General features: G+C 37.0%; 1 protein-coding gene across 1 annotated transcript in view; it reads right to left on the minus strand.

The window, feature by feature from the left end:
- Window positions 1-19,979, minus strand: part of RFX6 (regulatory factor X6) — a gene marked incomplete at its 5' end in the record, with an annotated part of 34,207 nt that overhangs the window by 11,695 nt on the left and 2,533 nt on the right. Inside the window, 9 exons of the mRNA XM_029286677.1 lie at window positions 335-444; window positions 3,703-3,847; window positions 4,826-4,985; window positions 6,228-6,277; window positions 7,096-7,209; window positions 7,305-7,382; window positions 10,234-10,341; window positions 13,823-13,850; window positions 15,806-15,883. Of these exons, the coding sequence (XP_029142510.1) occupies window positions 335-444; window positions 3,703-3,847; window positions 4,826-4,985; window positions 6,228-6,277; window positions 7,096-7,209; window positions 7,305-7,382; window positions 10,234-10,341; window positions 13,823-13,850; window positions 15,806-15,883 (871 nt within the window). The remainder of the gene's footprint in view (window positions 1-334; window positions 445-3,702; window positions 3,848-4,825; window positions 4,986-6,227; window positions 6,278-7,095; window positions 7,210-7,304; window positions 7,383-10,233; window positions 10,342-13,822; window positions 13,851-15,805; window positions 15,884-19,979) is intronic.

A 19,979-nucleotide genomic window follows, 5' to 3' on the forward strand; every position in this document is an offset into this window, starting at 1 on the left:
AGGGAAAAAAATTAGATGAGGCCCAGACCAAAAATCCTAGACTTGATTTAAATGACTTTAAATGTAAAATTAATATTAAACTAATTCAAATACTGCTAATATGATATACTTAATATTTTTTCCCAAATTACAGCGTGGTGAAAATTTTGGGAGATGTTCTGGAACCAGACTTTGGAGTATTTTATGGAGGCCTGAAAATTGCAACTATTTACAATTGGATGGGGGGAAAAAGATTTCATAAGAAGAAAGGTTGCTGATCATAAAGGCAGTATCCAGAAAATCAGGTTATAAACAGGCACCAGTGGAAGCCATTTATTTTCAATTTTAGTCTTACCTTAATAACTCTTTGCTCAATGACCGTGTCCAGCCATTCAATAAACGATTCCACAGTAGCATTCTTCTTTAAGAGGTCCTTCAATTCTTGGAACACTGTAATAGAGTCATCTACCATGTAAAAAGGAAAGTATGTGGTTGTGTTCTACTCTAAACAGGACAGGAAGCCACTCACCCATCATTACAAGTTTTGTAGCATGTAAAAGAAAGGAAAAGGAAGAATTAGAGCAGTGAAGGGGAAATTAGAAGAGAGAAAATATAGGAGATTTCTTGAGTTCATCAAGCTAACTGCTGGACTTATTTCCCACGGAAATGTTATGTGATTAGGAAGGTTTTGCATTTATTCATAACTGACAGTTGTATCAATCAATCAAACTACCCAGTTCTGTTGTATATTCAAATTTTGTATCATATAACTATTACTATATGCATATCCTTTTTTCAAAAACATTTTGTCCCATTATACATGCTCTTAGCAGTCTTCTTTGGAGAAGTCATGCATTAAAGACTGAGTTCTCAATGGGATTATATTGTCTCTATGGCAGTGGTGGCGAACCTATGGCACATGTGCCAGAGGTGGCACTCAGAGCCTTCTCTGTTGGCACGCGTGCCCCACCACCACCAGCAGCAGGTCCATCAGGCCATCACCACCGCCTGGAGCAGGAGTCCCGCCCAGCACAAAGGAGGTGAAGTGGCCAACTTGCAAGGTCGAGGAGAGGTAGTAGAGCAGAGGTCACCAACCATTGTCGATTGGCGGACTGGAAGAAAAGGGAGGGGGAAACATTTTACATGCGTGCATAGGTGCACAGGGCTGCAAGCATGCACGCACTGCAAATGAGGCGGGGCTAGTGCCTGCGTGATACTCACTAGCCCTGCCCCATTTTTGCATGGTGCAGCGCCTTGTATCTGCATCCCACAGGACGGTGGCAGCTGTTTTTGCGCCTTGCAGCATGGTGGCCCATTTTTGCACCCCTGGTTTTTGCGTGCCAGAGGCGGCACTCAGAGATGCTTCCCTGCCCCCCCCCGAGGGCACTACAATGCTGATGGGCCCCTGGCACTTTGCGATAAATAAGTGGGTTTTGGGTTGCAGTTTGGGCACTTGGTCTCTAAAAGGTTTGCCATCACTGCTCTATGGCACATACCTGAATTCAGATCCTAGCTGCCTATTGCACACAGATGCATGTTAACCAAACCAAAAAGCCAATGTCTGGGGAAAATTATACTAGAGAGATGACAGAGTGGAAGAAAATTAAGCTTTTCTTTTGCCCTTCCAATGTTATGCTTACTCATCTCATCAGGAAGTGGCTGTTTTGTGGAGAAAAAGAACTATTAAGATTTATTTATAAGGACTTATATATAATGTGTAGCTATGCTTTTAGGAATATGGGTGCATATATTATCCTTACAATTATATTTGCTATTTCATATTATTATGGCTAATAAAGAACTAATTCAAGAACTTGCAGGATATGCCATTATGTACTGGGATGAATTCAGAAACTTTGATGTCCCACTATCAACCATCAACCATCACTATCTAAGAAGATAAGAGAGGGAATTTAGAAAATTTTGTCCAGGGAATAATAAAACTGAACTGTAAAGAAAACAAAGAACACCACACTGCATACAAAAATTGGAAAGTATTTGTAATCTGAATTTTGTTTTACTAATTTTTAATCAAATATTTTTTAGAAGCTATACTTATTTGAGAAAAGCCAAGCCACATTAAATATTTCTCTTTAATTTCAGTGAGAATTACCTAAGTAAATATCTAAATTATTGAAATCAGGGTAAGTTTAATGTCCTGGGTCAATTATGTTTTATAGCTACTGTACTTTGGTATACTTAAACCATATTTAACAAAAAAAATGTCCTATTGGTGATACTGCTGTAATCATCATTACATGAAAACACAATTCCTCCGTTTACTTAAAGATGACATGGAGGAGGAAAAGCTCTATTGTGTGAATAAGCTCACATTTGCATGTTCTTCAGTTCATGCAAACCAGTAGCAATACAATTATAGCAGTCTTGACAAACTGGGATTAAGCAATGTTTGAACCTCTATGTATTAATTTTGCCTATCACGTAGCAATGAGAAATTTATTTAATCAGAATTTTAAAAAAAGGAAGAACAAAGAAGGTAATCTTTGTCAATTAAATAAGAAAACCAAAAAAGGAATCCAACAAAAACATTTGTTATCTTCCTTATGTGAGGAATCATTTTCATGCCATACAAAGAATCAAAGAGTAGGGCCAGACACAAAGGTATTAATAAAAACATAAAAAAGTAATTGCTGGGGAAATATACAAGCTGATAAATTATTTCACCATGTGTATGCAGACAGCCCAGGTTCGAATCTCAGAAGGGTATGTCTGGTTGAAAAGAACTAAAAAGTTCGAAATGGCTATTCCAGTTCTCCCTTAATTCTTTGTCAGCAATCCAAATTTTGAAATATATATATATATCCATATATATATATATATGTGTGTGTGTGTGTGTGTGTGTGTGTGTGTGTGTGTGTGCAATAGCTATGCAGAAGAGGAAGGGAAGGAAGAAGGGACTAACATTTCAAATAACATACACAACAGCTGATTACAGATAGTCCTCGACTTATAACAGTTTGTTTAGGTGACCGTTCAAAGTTACAATGGCACTGAAAAAATGACTTATGACTGTTTTTCAGACTTACAACCTCATGGTCACGTGATCAAAATTCAGACTCTTGGCAACTGACTCGTATCTATGGCAGCTGCAGTGTTCCAGGGTCATTGCAACCTTCTGACAAGCAAGGCCAGTGGGGAAGTCAGAGTCACTTAACAATCATGTGACTAACTTAACAACTGTGATTCACTTAACAACTGTGGCAATAAAGGTTGTAAAATGGGGCAAAATTCACTTAACAAATGTCTCACTTAGCAACAGTGGGCTCAATTGTGGTCAGAAGTCGAGGACTACCTGTATACACTTTCCAAAAGATATGTCCCGTTTTATGAATTTTGATATTTCAAGCTGCTTTTTAATCCATGTGTTAAATTATGGGAAATTTCAGGGCCAAAGACAGTTCTTTGCAGGCAGTGGGAAAATTGATCCAAAGCTGCTTATGCTATTGAATCGAACTGGGAATCTCCTGTGATCAGGGAATTTCAGATATCTGTAGTAAATTGGGTATTTCTGCAGATAAGTCCGTGTTGATGTATGTTTGAAGCCAGCCTTGCTTTAAATTGGCTTCTAATGCAAAACAGAATCGTATCGGATATAGAAAGTATAAAGCAAGTTCGAGGATGCAGTTCAGTTTTACAGAACAGAATGAAGGCCCTGGGAAAGGCTGAGAAACACAATCCTTTCAAATGCAAGCAGAAGCTTACATTCAGTGTAGCCCTCCACCTCAGAGTCCAGGCTTCCTGAGATAGTGAGAAGTGCTTGGGATCCAATGCCATACAGATCAACCTTGTCAATATCAGCAACCATGGCATTCACTATATGTTGATCAAAGAGAGCGGGACGTGCAATCTATGAAGAAAAAAAACAGAGGAAAAATCCTGAATTTCTGTTGACGGAGTAGCCGTGGCAGAGCACAGCTACGTTTCGAAAATTATTCATGGTCGGATATGATTATTTTGCTGCTTGAATATTAATATTATGTGATGTATTTAACAAAATTAATACATTGCTAAAAGTGCTATCAGATTGGTAACTAAATCTTGGCGGCCTCAACAGCAAACACAGATAATCCTCGACTTTTAACCACACAATTGAGCCCAAAATTTCTGTGGCTAAGTGAGACATTTGTTAAGTGAGTTTTGCCCCATTTTACGACCTTTATTGCCATAATTGTTATGTGAATCACTGCAGTTGGTAAGTTAGTGACCCAGTTGTTAAATGAATCTAACTTCTCCATTGATTTTGCTTGTCAAAAGGTTCGCCAAAGTCGATCACAAGGTCCCAGGACACTGCAACCGTCATAAATATGTCAGTTGCCAAGCATCTGTATTTTAATCACATGACCATGGGGATACTACAGTGGTCATAAGTGTGAAAAATTGTTACAAGTCACTTTTTTCAGTGCCATTGTAACTTTGAACAGTCAGCAAATGAACTGAAATGAACTGAAGTCCCATATGGGAGGCAATTTGGAGAGAGAGAGAGAGAGGGAGGGAGGGAGGGAGGGAGGGAGAGAGAGAGAGAGAGAGAGGGAGGGAGAGAGGGAGACAGGGAGAGAGGGAGAGAGAGAATAGCAAATACAGATCAGTTTTGAACTATTAGTAAAAGTTTTTCATCTTGCTTCTTTAAGTAGCCCTGACATATGAATGCATTTTTAGAGGAGACAAATGGCTTGTACCTCTCTCCTCTTTTTTCGAAGAAGGAGTGCATTTGCAGTATAGTTTCATAGCATTTCTACTAGGAATTTCTGCAAATACTTGAGTATTTGCAGAAATTCCTACTGAATTTACAAAATAAATGCTGTCCCGTTCATTACTTAAGCTCTACCTGGGCTAAGTGTAAAAAGGAGGTCTGACGCTTCAGGGAAGATACAAATCTCCGTGCAATTGGTAATTTCTTTGCTGCAAGTTCTTCCGGTAGATTTTCTAGTGCAGAAATCATCCAGTGTTCCCAGTTTTTAGCAAAATTTCTTATATCAGCCAATATTCTGAAACAAAAATAAGGAGTTTGGAATCTATCTATAAAATGACATAGATATGTTCATGTTATAGGATTAAAAAATATTAACAGCTTCATCCAGAAAAGTGATAGCTCAACACAAATCAGACTTTACAGTCTGAATTTAATAGGAAAACTACATGGCCAGAACCAGAAAACTACGTAGATGTGTAGGACTGGGAAGAAGGATTTCCAATGTGGCAAACATCATTATAACAAGTTGTGCCAATGCCATTATACCAACTTTAATTTCCACTGTCTGATTTGTCCTAGAATTACAACAACAGATTTTGACCGAATAAATAGGCTACTAACACTGCAATCCCTTCCAATCTAAACTTTTGAAGTATTTTATAATACTTAATTCTACAACAGAACTTAAAAGAATAGAGGCAGAAAGTGTCATCCTCCTAATAAAACAGGATTCAAATGAGGGTAAACTATTGGACCACTGTCGCCGTTCAGGATGAAAAGTAGCCTGGCACTCCCTACGCCACAGAACTATTGTTGCTACATGCAAACCCATGCAGGGAAGCAAAGGAAATTTTGAAGACAATCTGACAGGTGGATGGTGGGATTTCAACAATAGAAAGCCTTTATAGATGCCCATTTAGAATAGTTTTTGATAATGAAAAAAAAGAACTCAAGCTTCATAAATTAATATGAACTTCTGGGGAACTGAAATCTAAATGAAAATAAGGGCCTTACAAGTACTACTGTTAATTCTTTTGTGGTCCACTTTGAACTTTGATGATTTTGAAATGTCATCAAATAAGTGCCCATCTCATACAATCTTATCAATAAATATTTCTCTACTATAGATAATGGCCAAAAAGTGACTGTCGAGTTAAATAATGAACCTGTTCTTACAGACATTTCATTACCATCAGTGCCAGGTGCAAGACTAAAAGAGATGTACCTTAATTTATTTTCTAAAAGCCAAGAAATCAGAAACCAATCCTAGTTCTCTAAGAAAAAAATAACCCATATTTTGGAAAAGAAAGCCCTTTTCTCCAGTGAATGGCATTCTTAAAAGGAATTCTCCCATATATCTCAACAACTAGCCAGGTTCAGGTGGCAGTTCTTGAGATAGTTATACTATAGTTATACCATTTATACTGAAGAACGGGAAATTATTGTATTAAAAAATAGCAAACATATTATTCTAAGGTTTCAACTATCAGAATACTGATCTTATGTTTTCAACAAGTTCACCTATAGTGCTACCTACCCTTCTGGCATTTCTTGCATAGTTGCAGGGATGAGTACATCTATAAGGACCTTGAATACAGAAGGAGGAAAATTAATATCTCTGCAATGCTATAAAGTGCATGGAATCAGGCTAACAGGCCCTGTTACTACTTTGTTACAAATAAAAATTCACCCCATTGCAAATAAGAATGCATCAATTAATGACTCTTCTTGTGTAGTCATACACATGATTTTTTGCTCAGTACAGGATCTGAGCAAAAGATGCAATATTTGGCTGAATTCTTCACTTTACTTCCCTACTCATATTGGCTCACATATTGTTACCTCAGTAACATGAGGCCCTTGGTAGAAGTGCATATATGTGCATGTATAGAACAACAAACTGTCAGATGTAAACTGCAAACTGGTCCCGAAATGCTGGAAACAGTTGGGTGTGTTGCAACCTATTAGGAGGCAATCTACTAGGCCAAACTTAAAAATGGTTTCAGTTATCTATTGCATGAGGCTTCTCCTGTCAGGAAAATTGACATGAAATAAAAGATGCATCCAAACGGTACAGTTTAAAGACTCAATTGTCTTCCTGAGTTAGTTCAAGGAACTTGGAAAAACTATCAACACAACAAAGCGCTGGGATACTTTGCTCATCAACCACTTATTAAACCAGAGGTGGTTTCAAATGCATCTCGGGCAGTTTGCATCACTTACTTCAGTGGCATGTGGAGAAGTAGATGAGGCCAGGGCAAAACCAAAACTGGATTTAATAAAAAAAAATACTGTATGCTTTATTTTAAATTTTTTCAGTATGATAATTTTCTAGTTATTTAATCATTCTTCCAACAGCTACATTAAATCATACAATTTAGTATTTATGACAGAAGGCAACAGACCTTATAGAGTATTGAGTCGCAAACACAGAAGATGTCCAGGATAATTGCATTTTCAAGCAGGGGGAGAAGATGCTCTGGCATTCCTTGCCAGAAATGTAATAGGAAATGTTGGATCTAGGAAGGAGATGTAAGAGAGCAAATATGAGTGAGGTTTCTGGCCATGCTCCTTATATTAGGAACAGATTAAACTATAGTTGCATAGGTCTTACCTCTTCAAAGTTTGCATTAATGGCATTGTCAAGGACACATTGGCAGTGAGTTTTGTACATCATGATAAGGGTATCCACCTATTTTAGGAATTAAAAATTAAAACAAAGTTACATTAAACAAAACCTTTATATCTCTTTCAGGAATTTCTTCTGTAACATTTTGTGTTTGGAAGGGAGAATAGATTGCAGGTGACTGAAAATTAAAAGAATAATGACTCATGGGGTTAACTTAGTCATAGAAAGACCATTAATGTACTTCTAGCAATGACTCTTTGCCAGTTAGATAGGATAGGGCTTTAAAGAATGGAATTCGCTGTCCCAATCTTGTTTATCCCTACTGCAACATCCTTCCTTACAGAAGTTTCAACTTAACCAGGACACTTCCCATTGTTCTCTAACTGTTGCCAAACAACTACTGTGCCACTTTTTGTTTATGGAATCTGGCCTTCATAAAATAAAGAAATACAAATGTAGTTTGTCAATGTTGATAAACTTGTTGTCAGGGTTGTGACCAATCAAATCTTTGTTTTGGGGAAGGATATATTAAGGATGTTTGATGTAGACCGAGGGAGTCCTAAGTATAGTGTGCAGGGGGCACTCTCATACCCTCACATACATTTATTCATAAACTGCCCAGAGTCATGCAGGTGAGACGGGCAATATAAAGTTGGGTGGGTAAATAAATAAATAAATAAATAAATAAATAAATAAATAAATAAATAAATAAATAAATAAATAAATGAATGAATGAATGAATGAATGAATGAATGAATGAATGAATGAATGAATGAATGAATGAATGAATGATATTTCAAGCTGTAAAAACAAATAGGTTCACCTCTATGTTTTGAAGCTACTAGATCAATTGGACTCCCTAAAAATATTCATTTACTTTCTTGGTGTCCAACTCCTGTGATTAACTAATTAGCAAACAGCATGCATGCCCCTCTTGAAATAGATTCAGTGCTCCTAAACTTGCGGGTGTTACCATCTTAATAATTTCAACCTGGAGGATATACTCACATCATCGTAATGCTGACGTGGTCTGGAGTATTACCTGTGAGGCTGGAGACCCATTTAGAATCACTACTAAGTTACTTACTATAGATCAAAGGCATATGTGCTATAGTAGTCACCCAGCAGTACCAGTGGATCTGATCACATACTGCTGAAAGATTTGGACAGGGGGTGAGGGAGATTTGGCTTAGCTTTTATATTAATAGAGGACAATTTCAGAATAAATGGGTACGATTTAACAAGCAGTGAAAGGCCAATGAACCCTTACTATGTGAACTCCAATGTATATCTAGTTTCCTTATGAAAGTTTGGAGGATATATTAATGTTTTAGAGTCAGGAAGAATGGGGGCTCAGAAAATGTGAGTTGGATGGACCTCACACATGCATAGATGTTCATTAGCACTTTTCTAACTTTCTCAGTGTGTTAATCAAATCAAACCGAACTCTCTGGGACAACATTCCCCCACTCTGGGGAGATATGAATGACTCCCTCTCTTCCTATGTTCTGGAAGTTTCTGTTTCTGCAGTTCTGTTTTTCTTAGGTGGAGCCCCTGTTGAATTTTTTTCTAGGATGTTATTTATGTAGTTTTGTTTGGGCATTAATTAGTCAAATTAATTAAATTGTAAAAAAATTAATTGATTAAACATTTAAATTAATTTAAATTTAATTTTTTTAAAAAATATTGTAAACACACAGAGACACAGAGTCTTGAAATTCAATAACAGAACAGAATTGTTCAAACCTATTGCAAAAATGAGAGAAGGATAGGCAAAACTGAACATGCGCAAACTGAAATTTTATTTGAAAATCAAATCCTATATTTTAATCAGCAAGATATTTTGGTAACTGACACTAAAATTCCATTCTTTAATATAGTCCAGTAATTATTGAAATGTATCATCAAATCAAGAAACTATTACTGATCCAGGCCTCTATTAACATTAATTACAAAATACATAGATAAAATTTTGATGATTATTGTCAACAATGTTTCTTTCATGCTAAATTTGTCTATGCAGATTAGATCTAATTTAACAATTAAATGTGTACTTTACATGAGATGTATACTCAGATTGTCCTAACATAGGTATTACTCTGTATTTGGAAATTAAATCTAATCAGTTTATGTATTTGTATTACTTAAACTTATCATGCATATCACCTCGAGAATTATATTTTTAAATATAATTACTTTCAGTGAGATATGAGCAGATTATAGGTCTTAAAAGGCCACTCCTAAGATACATTCAGTCCCAGTTCTTCCTATGAGTGAAAGTCATAGATGCATGTTAGTATCTGTGTGTGTCCCTTTGTGTTCATAATTATAGGGTTAAGGACATTTTGAGTCTTAGTTGGTTCAATAATTATGAAATAATTATTTAAAGTTGGTTAACAGTCATCTGCATTTCTTCACAAAGAAATACAAGGAATCAGCCACATTAAGAACACTATTTAAGAGTCAGAGTGACATGTACATCATTATCAAATGATAAAGAAATACAGAAGTGTTAAGTTGTGTTCATTGAGTAAAAGAAAAAAAGTAGAAAAATCCACTTCGTAAATTGCCTCAAATAATTTGCTTCTGCCTTATCAGTGTTAAATTAGTCCATTGGTATTTTGAATGGATAGGACCCTTAACTATTTCTTTGTTTTGCCTTTGTCAGTACAAATCCCTCTGTTTGTAAAATATTAGGCAAGTTAATATGTAAATAATTCAACCACTGTTCCAATGGAAAACCCTTTAAAGGGCGATAGTAAAGTTTTGTTCCCTCTATAAATCAGTCAAGTCTGTTTGATTACAAACATTTGTAGCTGTTTCATATCACTACAGTGAATCATTTGAGAAGAGAGGTGAAATAAAAAGTGCAAATTTAGAAGTCAGTTTAGTATGCAAACACTTCACATTTTACCTTGTCTTTAGAGATACACTGGTCCAACATAAGGTGCTGAGCACTGGGGAATTCTGGGAGAAGAGTCCCCGTTTTGGAGCTTAAAGAATATTTCCGTGTAAAGCCACCCTAAAATATATGAAATAACTTTACAAATGCATATTCACAATATGCTATAACGATCATCTTATTGAACTGTGTACAAACAATCAGATTGCTCAATATCACGTGGGCACAGACTTATGTTCATGCAGCTGAACTTTCTATTATTATTATTATTCCCTCTGTAAGAATATCAAACCTTCTCCTGCATTCATCTGAAGATTCTACCAGAACCAGAAGGTGTCAGGAATTTCAGCAGATATGCCACATATATATATACTGGACATTGCTAAGTTTGTAGAGACCTTGGAGAAATTATTTCAGATTGACCACATGGGCATTTTTGCTGGATAACCAGATTTCTTCCTTTTCTCCTTCATAATTGAAACGCAATGAATTAGAAATGCTTCCAAGAATAAACAGGTTCTGTCCATCAACGCTTTCTGCCTTACATTTTTTTCTATCAGCAACAAAGGTCAGGAAGACAAAAGGAGAGCGAAGGAAAAGATACAAAATCTGAAATATATTTTAAACATTTTCATGTATGCTATTTTGTTTCCTTTAAGTCAGTGGTTCTCAACCTTTTTAATGCCGCGACCCCCCAACCGGTCGTAAGTCGAGGACTAAACCGGTCGTAAGTCGAGGACTAAACCGGTCGTAAGTCGAGGACTACCCAACCGGTCGTAACTCGAGGACTTTCCCTGCCTGGGAGCGCCGCACATGCGTGTTTCCGCCCCCTGCGCCGGCCAAGGCGTAGCTGGCAAGCGGCAGAGACGGAGCAGGCCGACCACCAGCTGGCCCAGCCCAAGGGAGGTAAGGCACCCGCCGGAAAAGGGGAAAAAAATGGCGGACAGCCTTGCTTGGCAACCCCCGTGAAATGGTCGATCGACCCCAAATCGGGTCAAGACCCATAGGTTGAGAACCGCTGCTTTAAGTGTTCTTTAAAGACCCCTCATCCAGCCTTTAACATCTTCTTCTTCTTCTCTGCATTATTCCCGTCATACTGCAGAGTCCACAGATCTAGCCTTTAACACTTATGTATAATATTTTAATTGTCATATTAATACATAACTTGAAACTATTTAAATAAATGTTCCCATCAAAAGAAATTTTAATGTTTATAGGGCATTATAATATCAGTAAGATTTGCGTAATGGATTCAGCTTTCAAGATCTGTCATTTAAAAGAGAAGATGAAGAGAGGAGAGGAGAGAGGAGAAGAGCAAGAAATAGAACAGGTATTTGGGTGAGTCCAGAAATGCAAAATCTAGGAATCACAAAAACAAAACAAACAACAATCCCACCTACATTTCCCCAAAGGGAATCCCATTAAAATATCTATTTAGTTTTTGGGCCCATAGCAGACATTCCCATAGATGCTTGGGCACTGCCAAGTTTGAGAAGTCCATCAAATGAGATATTTACCGTATTTTGAAGACTGACTCAGTTCTGGCTTTTTTGTTTTTAATATATGGAAGCATCCTTTCCTGCCCCCAACAAAGATGGAGACCCAGATGATAAGTGATAGCATGAGTTTATTTCCTGGAATTCTTAAGAAGTACTTTCAAGTCACATGGTAGGGGGTCCACTTTTTAGCTGAACCAAACAATGGAAACAGCTGAAAATGTTTTTTTTAAATTTACACATTTGGATAAAACTGTGGATATTTTCAGATTCTTCTTTAAAAAGATCAGCAAAGAAATGGAATGAAAATTACTGATGGACTTTGGTAAAGGTCATAAAACTGAGTAAATCTCTTCTGAACTACTTTAATAGGATGTTTTCTATTTCAGATTTCATAATTTATACCATTAAGCCAAGAAAATAAAATATGAATAATGTAAGACAAAGTCATAATTTATTTTATCAAATTATCCTTTACATGTATATATCTATACATATAGCTTCTGATTTTATTTCAGTTGAACATTATTATACGTAGGCAGTCTCACACTAATATCCATTTAAGATTGGCACTCTGTCTTTGGATCATGGCCAGTCTCCCAATCCAGAAATTGTTTCAATTAACAGTTTAGGTACACTTCTTTTTATAGTAAAGAAACCAAGATTATTCAAGCTATACCTAGCTTGAACATCAGGCTACTCAAACACAGATAAGGAGCTAATGAAAGAAGTGATGTGTAGTTCCCATTGTATGTTGACATAAACATTAGGTCATTTAAAAGCTGTCATGAGTCAATATGGCTTCAGTTGAACAATTACCTATTAGTATGTGGTGATTTTTTTTTTTTTTAAAAAAAAAGATAAGACCAATCTGAAAATATTATTTTCCAAGTAGATGATAAAATACACTCTGGAAATTTTCATAAAATGGAAAATAAAGTGCAAGGGCAGGAACTCTGTGACAGCAAGGCTACAATGAATACATTCACATATATGGAAGCTTGTGTTTCAGTTACATGTTTGATTCTTTTAACAAGTAACATTTCTTTTGAAAACATGACAATGTGAGAGTAAGTGATGATAATGCTGTCAGCCCATTTAATTGCATTGTACCAAGTGGAACACTAAAGACATCATTCTTTTGATGGAGTCTGTCAGGGTAGGATTTTTCAAAATCAGGGAAAGTGTTGTGTTCTATCTTTTAACCCTTAGTCTGTTGATTAAATATTTCTCTAAAAGAAGCTCAAATATTTAATTAATACAAGTAACGTTAGCTTCATTGGTTTAGATTAAAATATCCCGATCTACATATGACTCCAGAAGTCATATGTAGACTCCAGAGCCATTTTGTGAGCAATATTGAGGGCAGCAAATGAGGAACAATCCTTAATTCTTTGGCAAACAAACATAACTCTTTCATAGACAGCAAATGTCTCTACTGCATGGACCTCCCAACATGAACAGTACCCAACATGAACTGGGTACTCTATAAATCATAACCATATTTCATAAAAAAAGTGAAAAATTGAAGAAAAAACGTGATCCTGTACTTTTCCTTTATATTCTCTCATTCTTTCATTTCTTTCAGAATTTTCAAACTCCAGGCTTTCACACACACACACACACACACACACACACACACACACACACACACACACACACACACGTTGGTTTATGGGAGTTGAAATCCAATCCAGTCAGAAAATATCTGGCCGGAGAAAGTTACATTTAACCATTCTTATCTCTAGTCAGCATGAGTTTCTATTTGAGTTTAAAAACTTTCCATCTACAGTATATAAAGAAGTAGTCTGGATATATGGACTATGCAAGTGGGAAAAAGCTAAACACAATGGCAAAGCACTGTTTGGCAAAGGGGAGGACACAGATTCAGTCTCATACATCACAAAGCAGGGTGAGAAATAAATAAATAAATATTGGCTAAGTAAGCCAGTGGTTTCTTTCAGTATCACTCAGGCAGCTTCCTCAATTTATTCTGTGTGTGGAACGTCTACAATTGAATAACCAGAGATTTGTGTTTGTCAAGTTTTTTTTTCTTATCACTGCACATTTAAAAGATCGAATAGCAAAGCTGAAGGGGTACTCACCTCATTCTTCAACTTGCTTCCAGAAAACCTTGGAAAACCAAAATGTTTTACTTACATTTCAGAAAAGAATACTAGATTAAAGTTTACTATGATGATAGAACAGCATCAAATATACCAGATTATAAGGAACAATAGTTAAAGGTAAAGGTTTTCCTGTCAGTCGTGTTCAACTCCCCAGGTATGGTGCTTATTTCCGTTTCTTGGCTGAGGGAGCCAGCATTGTCCAAAGATTATTTCCATGGTCATTTCACCAGCATGGCTATATGCCAAAGGCACATGGAACACTGTTACCTTCCTATCGAAGTGATATCTATTAATCTACTTACATTTGCATGCTTTTAAACTGCTAGATGGGCAGTATCTCTGCAAATATTTATAGGAATAGTTAATTTTTCTAGTTAATCTAGAATCTATAAAGACACTTCAAATCTATGTTGGAAATATGATCAACAGGAATGATCATACTGACTGAAAACCTTTATGGACTTTTTGCTTGAAAGAGAAAAGTATGACTTCATGATTAGACAGGATAGATCAGAGGTGGCGAACCTATGGCACAGGTGCCAGAAGCGGCACGCAGAGCCCTCTCTGTGGGCACGTGCGCCGTCACCCCAGTCCTAGGCCTTCAGCTGGTTTTTATAAAACCTTTTTGCTTTAGGCCTCCGCTGCCATGTACAAAAAAAAGGTTCAATCAATCAGTCAATTTCAACTTCTTGCAGGGGAAAAAAAAGATCTTGCAAAGTTGGAATTGATTGATTGAACTTTTTAGTCCCACCCAGTCTGCTGTTACCACCGCAGCCATGCCCACCCAATGGGCCACACCCACCCAATGGGCTACACCCACCCAGCACCCGACGATGCATAAGTGGGTTTTGGGTTGCAGTTTGGGCACTCGGTCTCTAAAAGGTTCGCCATCACTGGGATAGATTGTAGAGAGTCATGATGTAACTTCAGAGAAAGAGCTCAATTTATAACCACACTTATAACAATTGTAAAGAAGACTCTTTATATCTTTTGCTTTCTTTTCCATTTCTTCTTTTACTTTTTCATACTGTTTTGCATTTTTTTTCTGTCGCTCCTAACTCTATATTAGTTTGTATTAGTTTTTACCTTTGTTTTAAAAATTTTAATGCATTTTTTTTAGGAAAAAAGGAATAGGTAATTTTAGACAATGAGGTTGTTTTTTTTTCATTTTTGAACCTTTAATAAAATCTATTGTGTTTGCAAGATGGCATAATTAGAACTATTAGAAAAAAAATCTTGCAGAATTAGTAGGCTTGAGGCAGTCAATTTAATTCAATCCTAAAGAATAATTATGTCCTCTGCTTAACAACTGTAGTATATTGTGGTTTTACTACAGTACATACCACCATAAAGCGTTGATATGACATTTATTTTTTTAAATATACATGCATACCAAGGATCTGCTTTTTTCCCCAAAGATATTTGGTTGTTAAATGATGCGAAGTAAAGCCGTTTTCATCAGGCAGAAGATGTATGGAAATGTCTGTTTTTCTTTATATGGGATGCGCACACTGGTAAGCATCAACTCTTTAATAACCAAAGCACTGTTACCACCAAATCATAGGAAGATTTGAGAATCTGCACACAAATGGTTTGTTCACAGATCAAGTGAGCAATTCAATTTTTTGCTTCACGTGCTAGTTTTTTGCCGGCAATTTGCAGTTTTTGGCTAGAACAGAGATAGGCAACCAGCATGGCTCAGGAATTCTGGGAGTTGAAGTCCACAAGTCATAAAAGAGCCAAGGTTGCCTACCCCTGGCCTAGAACATTTTATACCATTATATACTACTTCACAAAAAGCAGAACCATTTAGACATCACCAAGCAACAGGCAGTTCATGTGATGAGAATTGAAATGGTAAACATTCGTGTGCAGACCGATCCTAACTGATTCATTTTTGTTCATCATCTAACATTTTATGGATTACATTTTTGAAAAAAGTTTTTTTAAAAAACATACCTTGTTAAACCTTTGCCAGAATACACAGAATGATAATATGCACTGCTTTCTTTGATGCCAATTCCGTAATAGTGATATCTGTTGGGGGTGGGGGGAGGGGAAGAAGAGGTATTAACAAAGATACATAAAACAAGTGCCCTGATGGATGGTGCCAAGAGCTCATTTTATTTCTGTTTATGTTTGTGTGTATCTTGTGTGTGTCTTGCTCTCTTTCCTCAAACACACATACAGGTAATCCTCGACTTACCACCACAATTGAGCCCAAAGTGTCCGTTGTTAAGAGAAAAGTTGCAAAGTGAATTTTGCCCCATTTAATGACCTTTCTTGCCACAGTTGTTAAGTGAATCACTGCAGTTGTTAAATTAGTAAGACAGTTGTTAAGTGAATCTGGCTTCTCCATTGACTTTGCTCGTCAGAAGGTTGCAAAAGGTGATCGTATGACCCAGGACACTGCAATCGTCATATATATATGAGTCAGTTGCTAACCATCCAAATTTTGATCACGTGACCATGGTTGTAAATGTGAAAAATGCTCACAAGTCACCTTTTTTCAGTACTGTTGTAACTTTGAATGGCCGCTAAATGAATTGTTGTAAGTTGAAGACTATCTGTATACACATACACATGTTACATACCTGTATACATTTTTATGAACAACTTCCTTAAAAGTTTGGTTGTCTGCATACAGTACATTTCCTTAATTGAATTTTATGCACGCTGTATAAGTGGAAGCTACAGTATGTCACAAAATTTTGGAAATGGGAAAATGGGGGTGGAAATTACAACCCAAATAGAATATGCAAAAAAGGAGTAGGAACTCAGTTCACTTCTGGTACTCAAATATTTCAGCCCAGACCTGTTCAATTGAAAAGGTATGTTTTGCACAGATCCTTGGTTTATAAGAAAATAATAATAATAATAATTCCTGCAGACCTGAAATGTATGCATCTTGCATATATTGTACCCCTGAAACCTCTTTTACTAAACTTACTTTGAACTATTTCATTTGTTTAATTAAAACATTTCTATCCCAACTTATCTAGTACTCAATGCAGTTAATAGAAATAATTAAAACAGTACCATATATTCACTGGAAATTTAAAGCTTCAAAATTATACTTTGACCTACTAGATCTTCACCTTATATTAGAAAACGGAGAGTATCAAGCTCTGATAGACTTTCAGGAGATTGACTCTGTGACAGCGTAACAAAACAAACAAACAAAGAAAAATCCTACTTCTATGTGCCAGGATTTTGGATAGCTTGTCTCAAAAAAGAGCTGTGGTTTGCACCTTTCAAAATTTTTCTCAGGATTGATCCTCACATCCTGCTTGCCCCAATGTGTGGATAGCATCTGAAATAGTGTTTTGCTAATGCAGGACAGGCTGTTTGGCCCACCATCTCCACTTTATTCCGTCCAACATGGGCATGCCCTCTGTCCCAATCCCTGCCTTCTGACTTTGAAAGGATTTTATATTGGGCTGTGTGTCTGGAGCATCACAGAGAAAAGGAAAAACTCATTCTTTCCTGCTCCCTGCGCAATGCAAAAATTTCCAAAGATTATACTAACTCAGAAAACAGAGTCAAATTACTTCATTTCTTGGAAGCAAGGAGAAATAACTGATCAGATCTCCAACAAATTGGATAGAGGGCCACCACTATTATATACATGAGTTATATATATAAAATGTGGTGGTGGTGGATAGAGGTCCACCACTATTATATACATATATAAAATGCAGGGCTTTTTTTCTCGGAGAAAAGGTGGCGGAACTCAAACCTGGCCACGCCCTCATCAAACCCTAGGACCGCCCCTTTAGAGAACAGGAATGCAAGTAAAATTTGGGAGGGGCTATTTCCGGTGTGGGAGGGGCTATTTCCGGTGCGGCCGGCCCAGAAAAAGGTGCCGGAACGCGGTTCCGCCGCGTTCCGGCTGAAAAAAAGCCCTGATAAAATGTATAACATATAACACACACACACACACACACACACACACACACACATATATATATATATATATATGAATACTTTTTGTTTGAACACCCTGCCGGCCCAAATATGGGAAAGAGAAATCTTTTGCCTGTATCAGCTCAATCTAGAGCCATCCACAGGCAGCAGTCGCTTAACTGGCTGATGAAACCAAATAAGGTTAGAAATAGCTATCCCAGTACTCCCTTAATTCTTTGTTAGCAATCCAAATGTTGAATATATATATATATATATATATATATATATATATATATATATATATATATATATATATATATGATGCACGCACACACACACACACACACACACACACACACATATATACATATATATGATGCACTTCATATCAATGGGATTCTACAGAGATGTCATGTATCACATCAAAGACACACAAATATACGCAACAGATTTATGAAGAGTTTGGAAAAAGCAACAGAGCTACAGGCAGAAAAAGGTAGGCTGGATCTGTTTAATTTGTATTGGCTTGGAAAGAAATAAGAGCGGTGATGCTCATTGTTAGCTTTCTCATTAAAACTTCCAGGAAGAAACCAGCCAGGCTGATTTTTCCCACCCTCGTTTTCCATGTGCACGAACATCTGTCCCTGTGCTGCAAGCAAACCTGACTAGAGCATATGCCAACACAAATGATAGCTGATAAGGCAATGATATGATTAAGCTGCTCAGGGACTTGCAATAATTCGTTATCGCAAGGCCAGCTGCCATATCAGTTTTATTAACCCACTAAATCACTTTTAATAAATAAGATAATGCCTTTCAGAAAAGGTGGAAGGAAGTTAAGATTTAACATTGATCAAAGTCTACCCCCCCAAATGAAACTGCAACTGGAGCCCACAGTCCCAAGTGGTGTACAGGTAGTCCTCGGCTTACAACAGTTCGTTTAATGACTGTTTGAAGTTATAACGTCATTGATAAAAGTGACTTATGAGCATTTTCCATACTTATGACTGTTGCAGCATCCCCCCCAGGGTCACGTGATTTACATTCAGATGCTTGACAACTGGTTCATACTTAGGATAGGTGCAGTGTATACCTGGGTTGTTTGGTCCCCTTTTGCAACCTTCTGACAAGCAAAGTCAATGGCGAGGCCAGATTCACTTAACAACCATGTGGCTAATTTAACAACTGCAGTGATTCACTTAACAAACGTGGCAAGAAAAGTCGTAAAATGGGGCAAAACTCACATAACAAATTTCTCACTCAGCAACATACATTTTGGGCTCAACTACGGTCGTAAGTCAAGGACTACCTGTATTCTGCTACCCATACACACATCACCTTCAAAGGAAGACCCTTCAGTACTGCTGAAGTTGGCTCCCACTCAGACTAAACCTAGGCTGAATTTATTTCTCTCACTAATTCCCACTAAGTTTATAGGCCTCCAGCTGTCCCTGGATTGGCATAATCGTTCTATATGATCCTTGCTGACTCCTCTTCCATGAATTTCCTTCATTTTTGTTCCATTTTAATGGTACCCTTTGAATGAAACATTATTTGCTGTCTTCTGCTGCTGATCTATAATGCTTTTGCATTACTGCTCTACTCACTTAGAAATCTTTATTTTCTGCTTCACTCTTCTCTTGCCCAAGTCCCTTGTTTTTCTCCTCATACCATATGTTGTTGGCTGCTATGATAGTAAGAGCTAGCAGCTAAAGGCAATGGATCTGATAATAGCAGTGGCACGCTCTACTGAATGCCAACTGTCATCTCTATGAAGAAATTTGAAATTCCAGAAAACACCTGACAATAATTTGTGACAATTATAGATTAGATGGGAGCCAGTTTCTTACGGTGGTTAAAGTACCAGGCAAGAAACCAGGAGACCGTACTGTGATTATGTTGTGTGTTACTTAAATATTAATGTTATGAAATGTAGTAAATAAAACTAACATAAGTTGTTAAAAGCGCTATGAGAGTTTTAGCTGACCCAGCAACAAATATGTAAGCCAGTTTAGTGTGGTGATTAGGGCATCAGGCTAAAAACTGGGAAACCATGAATTTCTCACCTTAGGCCCAAAGTCAACTGGGTGGTCCTCTCTCAGCCCTAGGAAGCAGGCAATGGCAAGCCACTTCTGAAAAACCTTGCCCAGAAAACTGCAGGGACTAATCAAGGCAGTCTCTGAGAATCAGACATGATTGAGCAGAAGAAAAAAAAAAGATATTTTTT

The sequence above is a fragment of the Protobothrops mucrosquamatus genome, unplaced genomic scaffold, assembly GCF_001527695.2.
Source record: "Protobothrops mucrosquamatus isolate PMUCROS unplaced genomic scaffold, P.Mucros_1.0 scaffold4519, whole genome shotgun sequence".
Lineage (NCBI taxonomy): Eukaryota > Metazoa > Chordata > Lepidosauria > Squamata > Viperidae > Protobothrops > Protobothrops mucrosquamatus.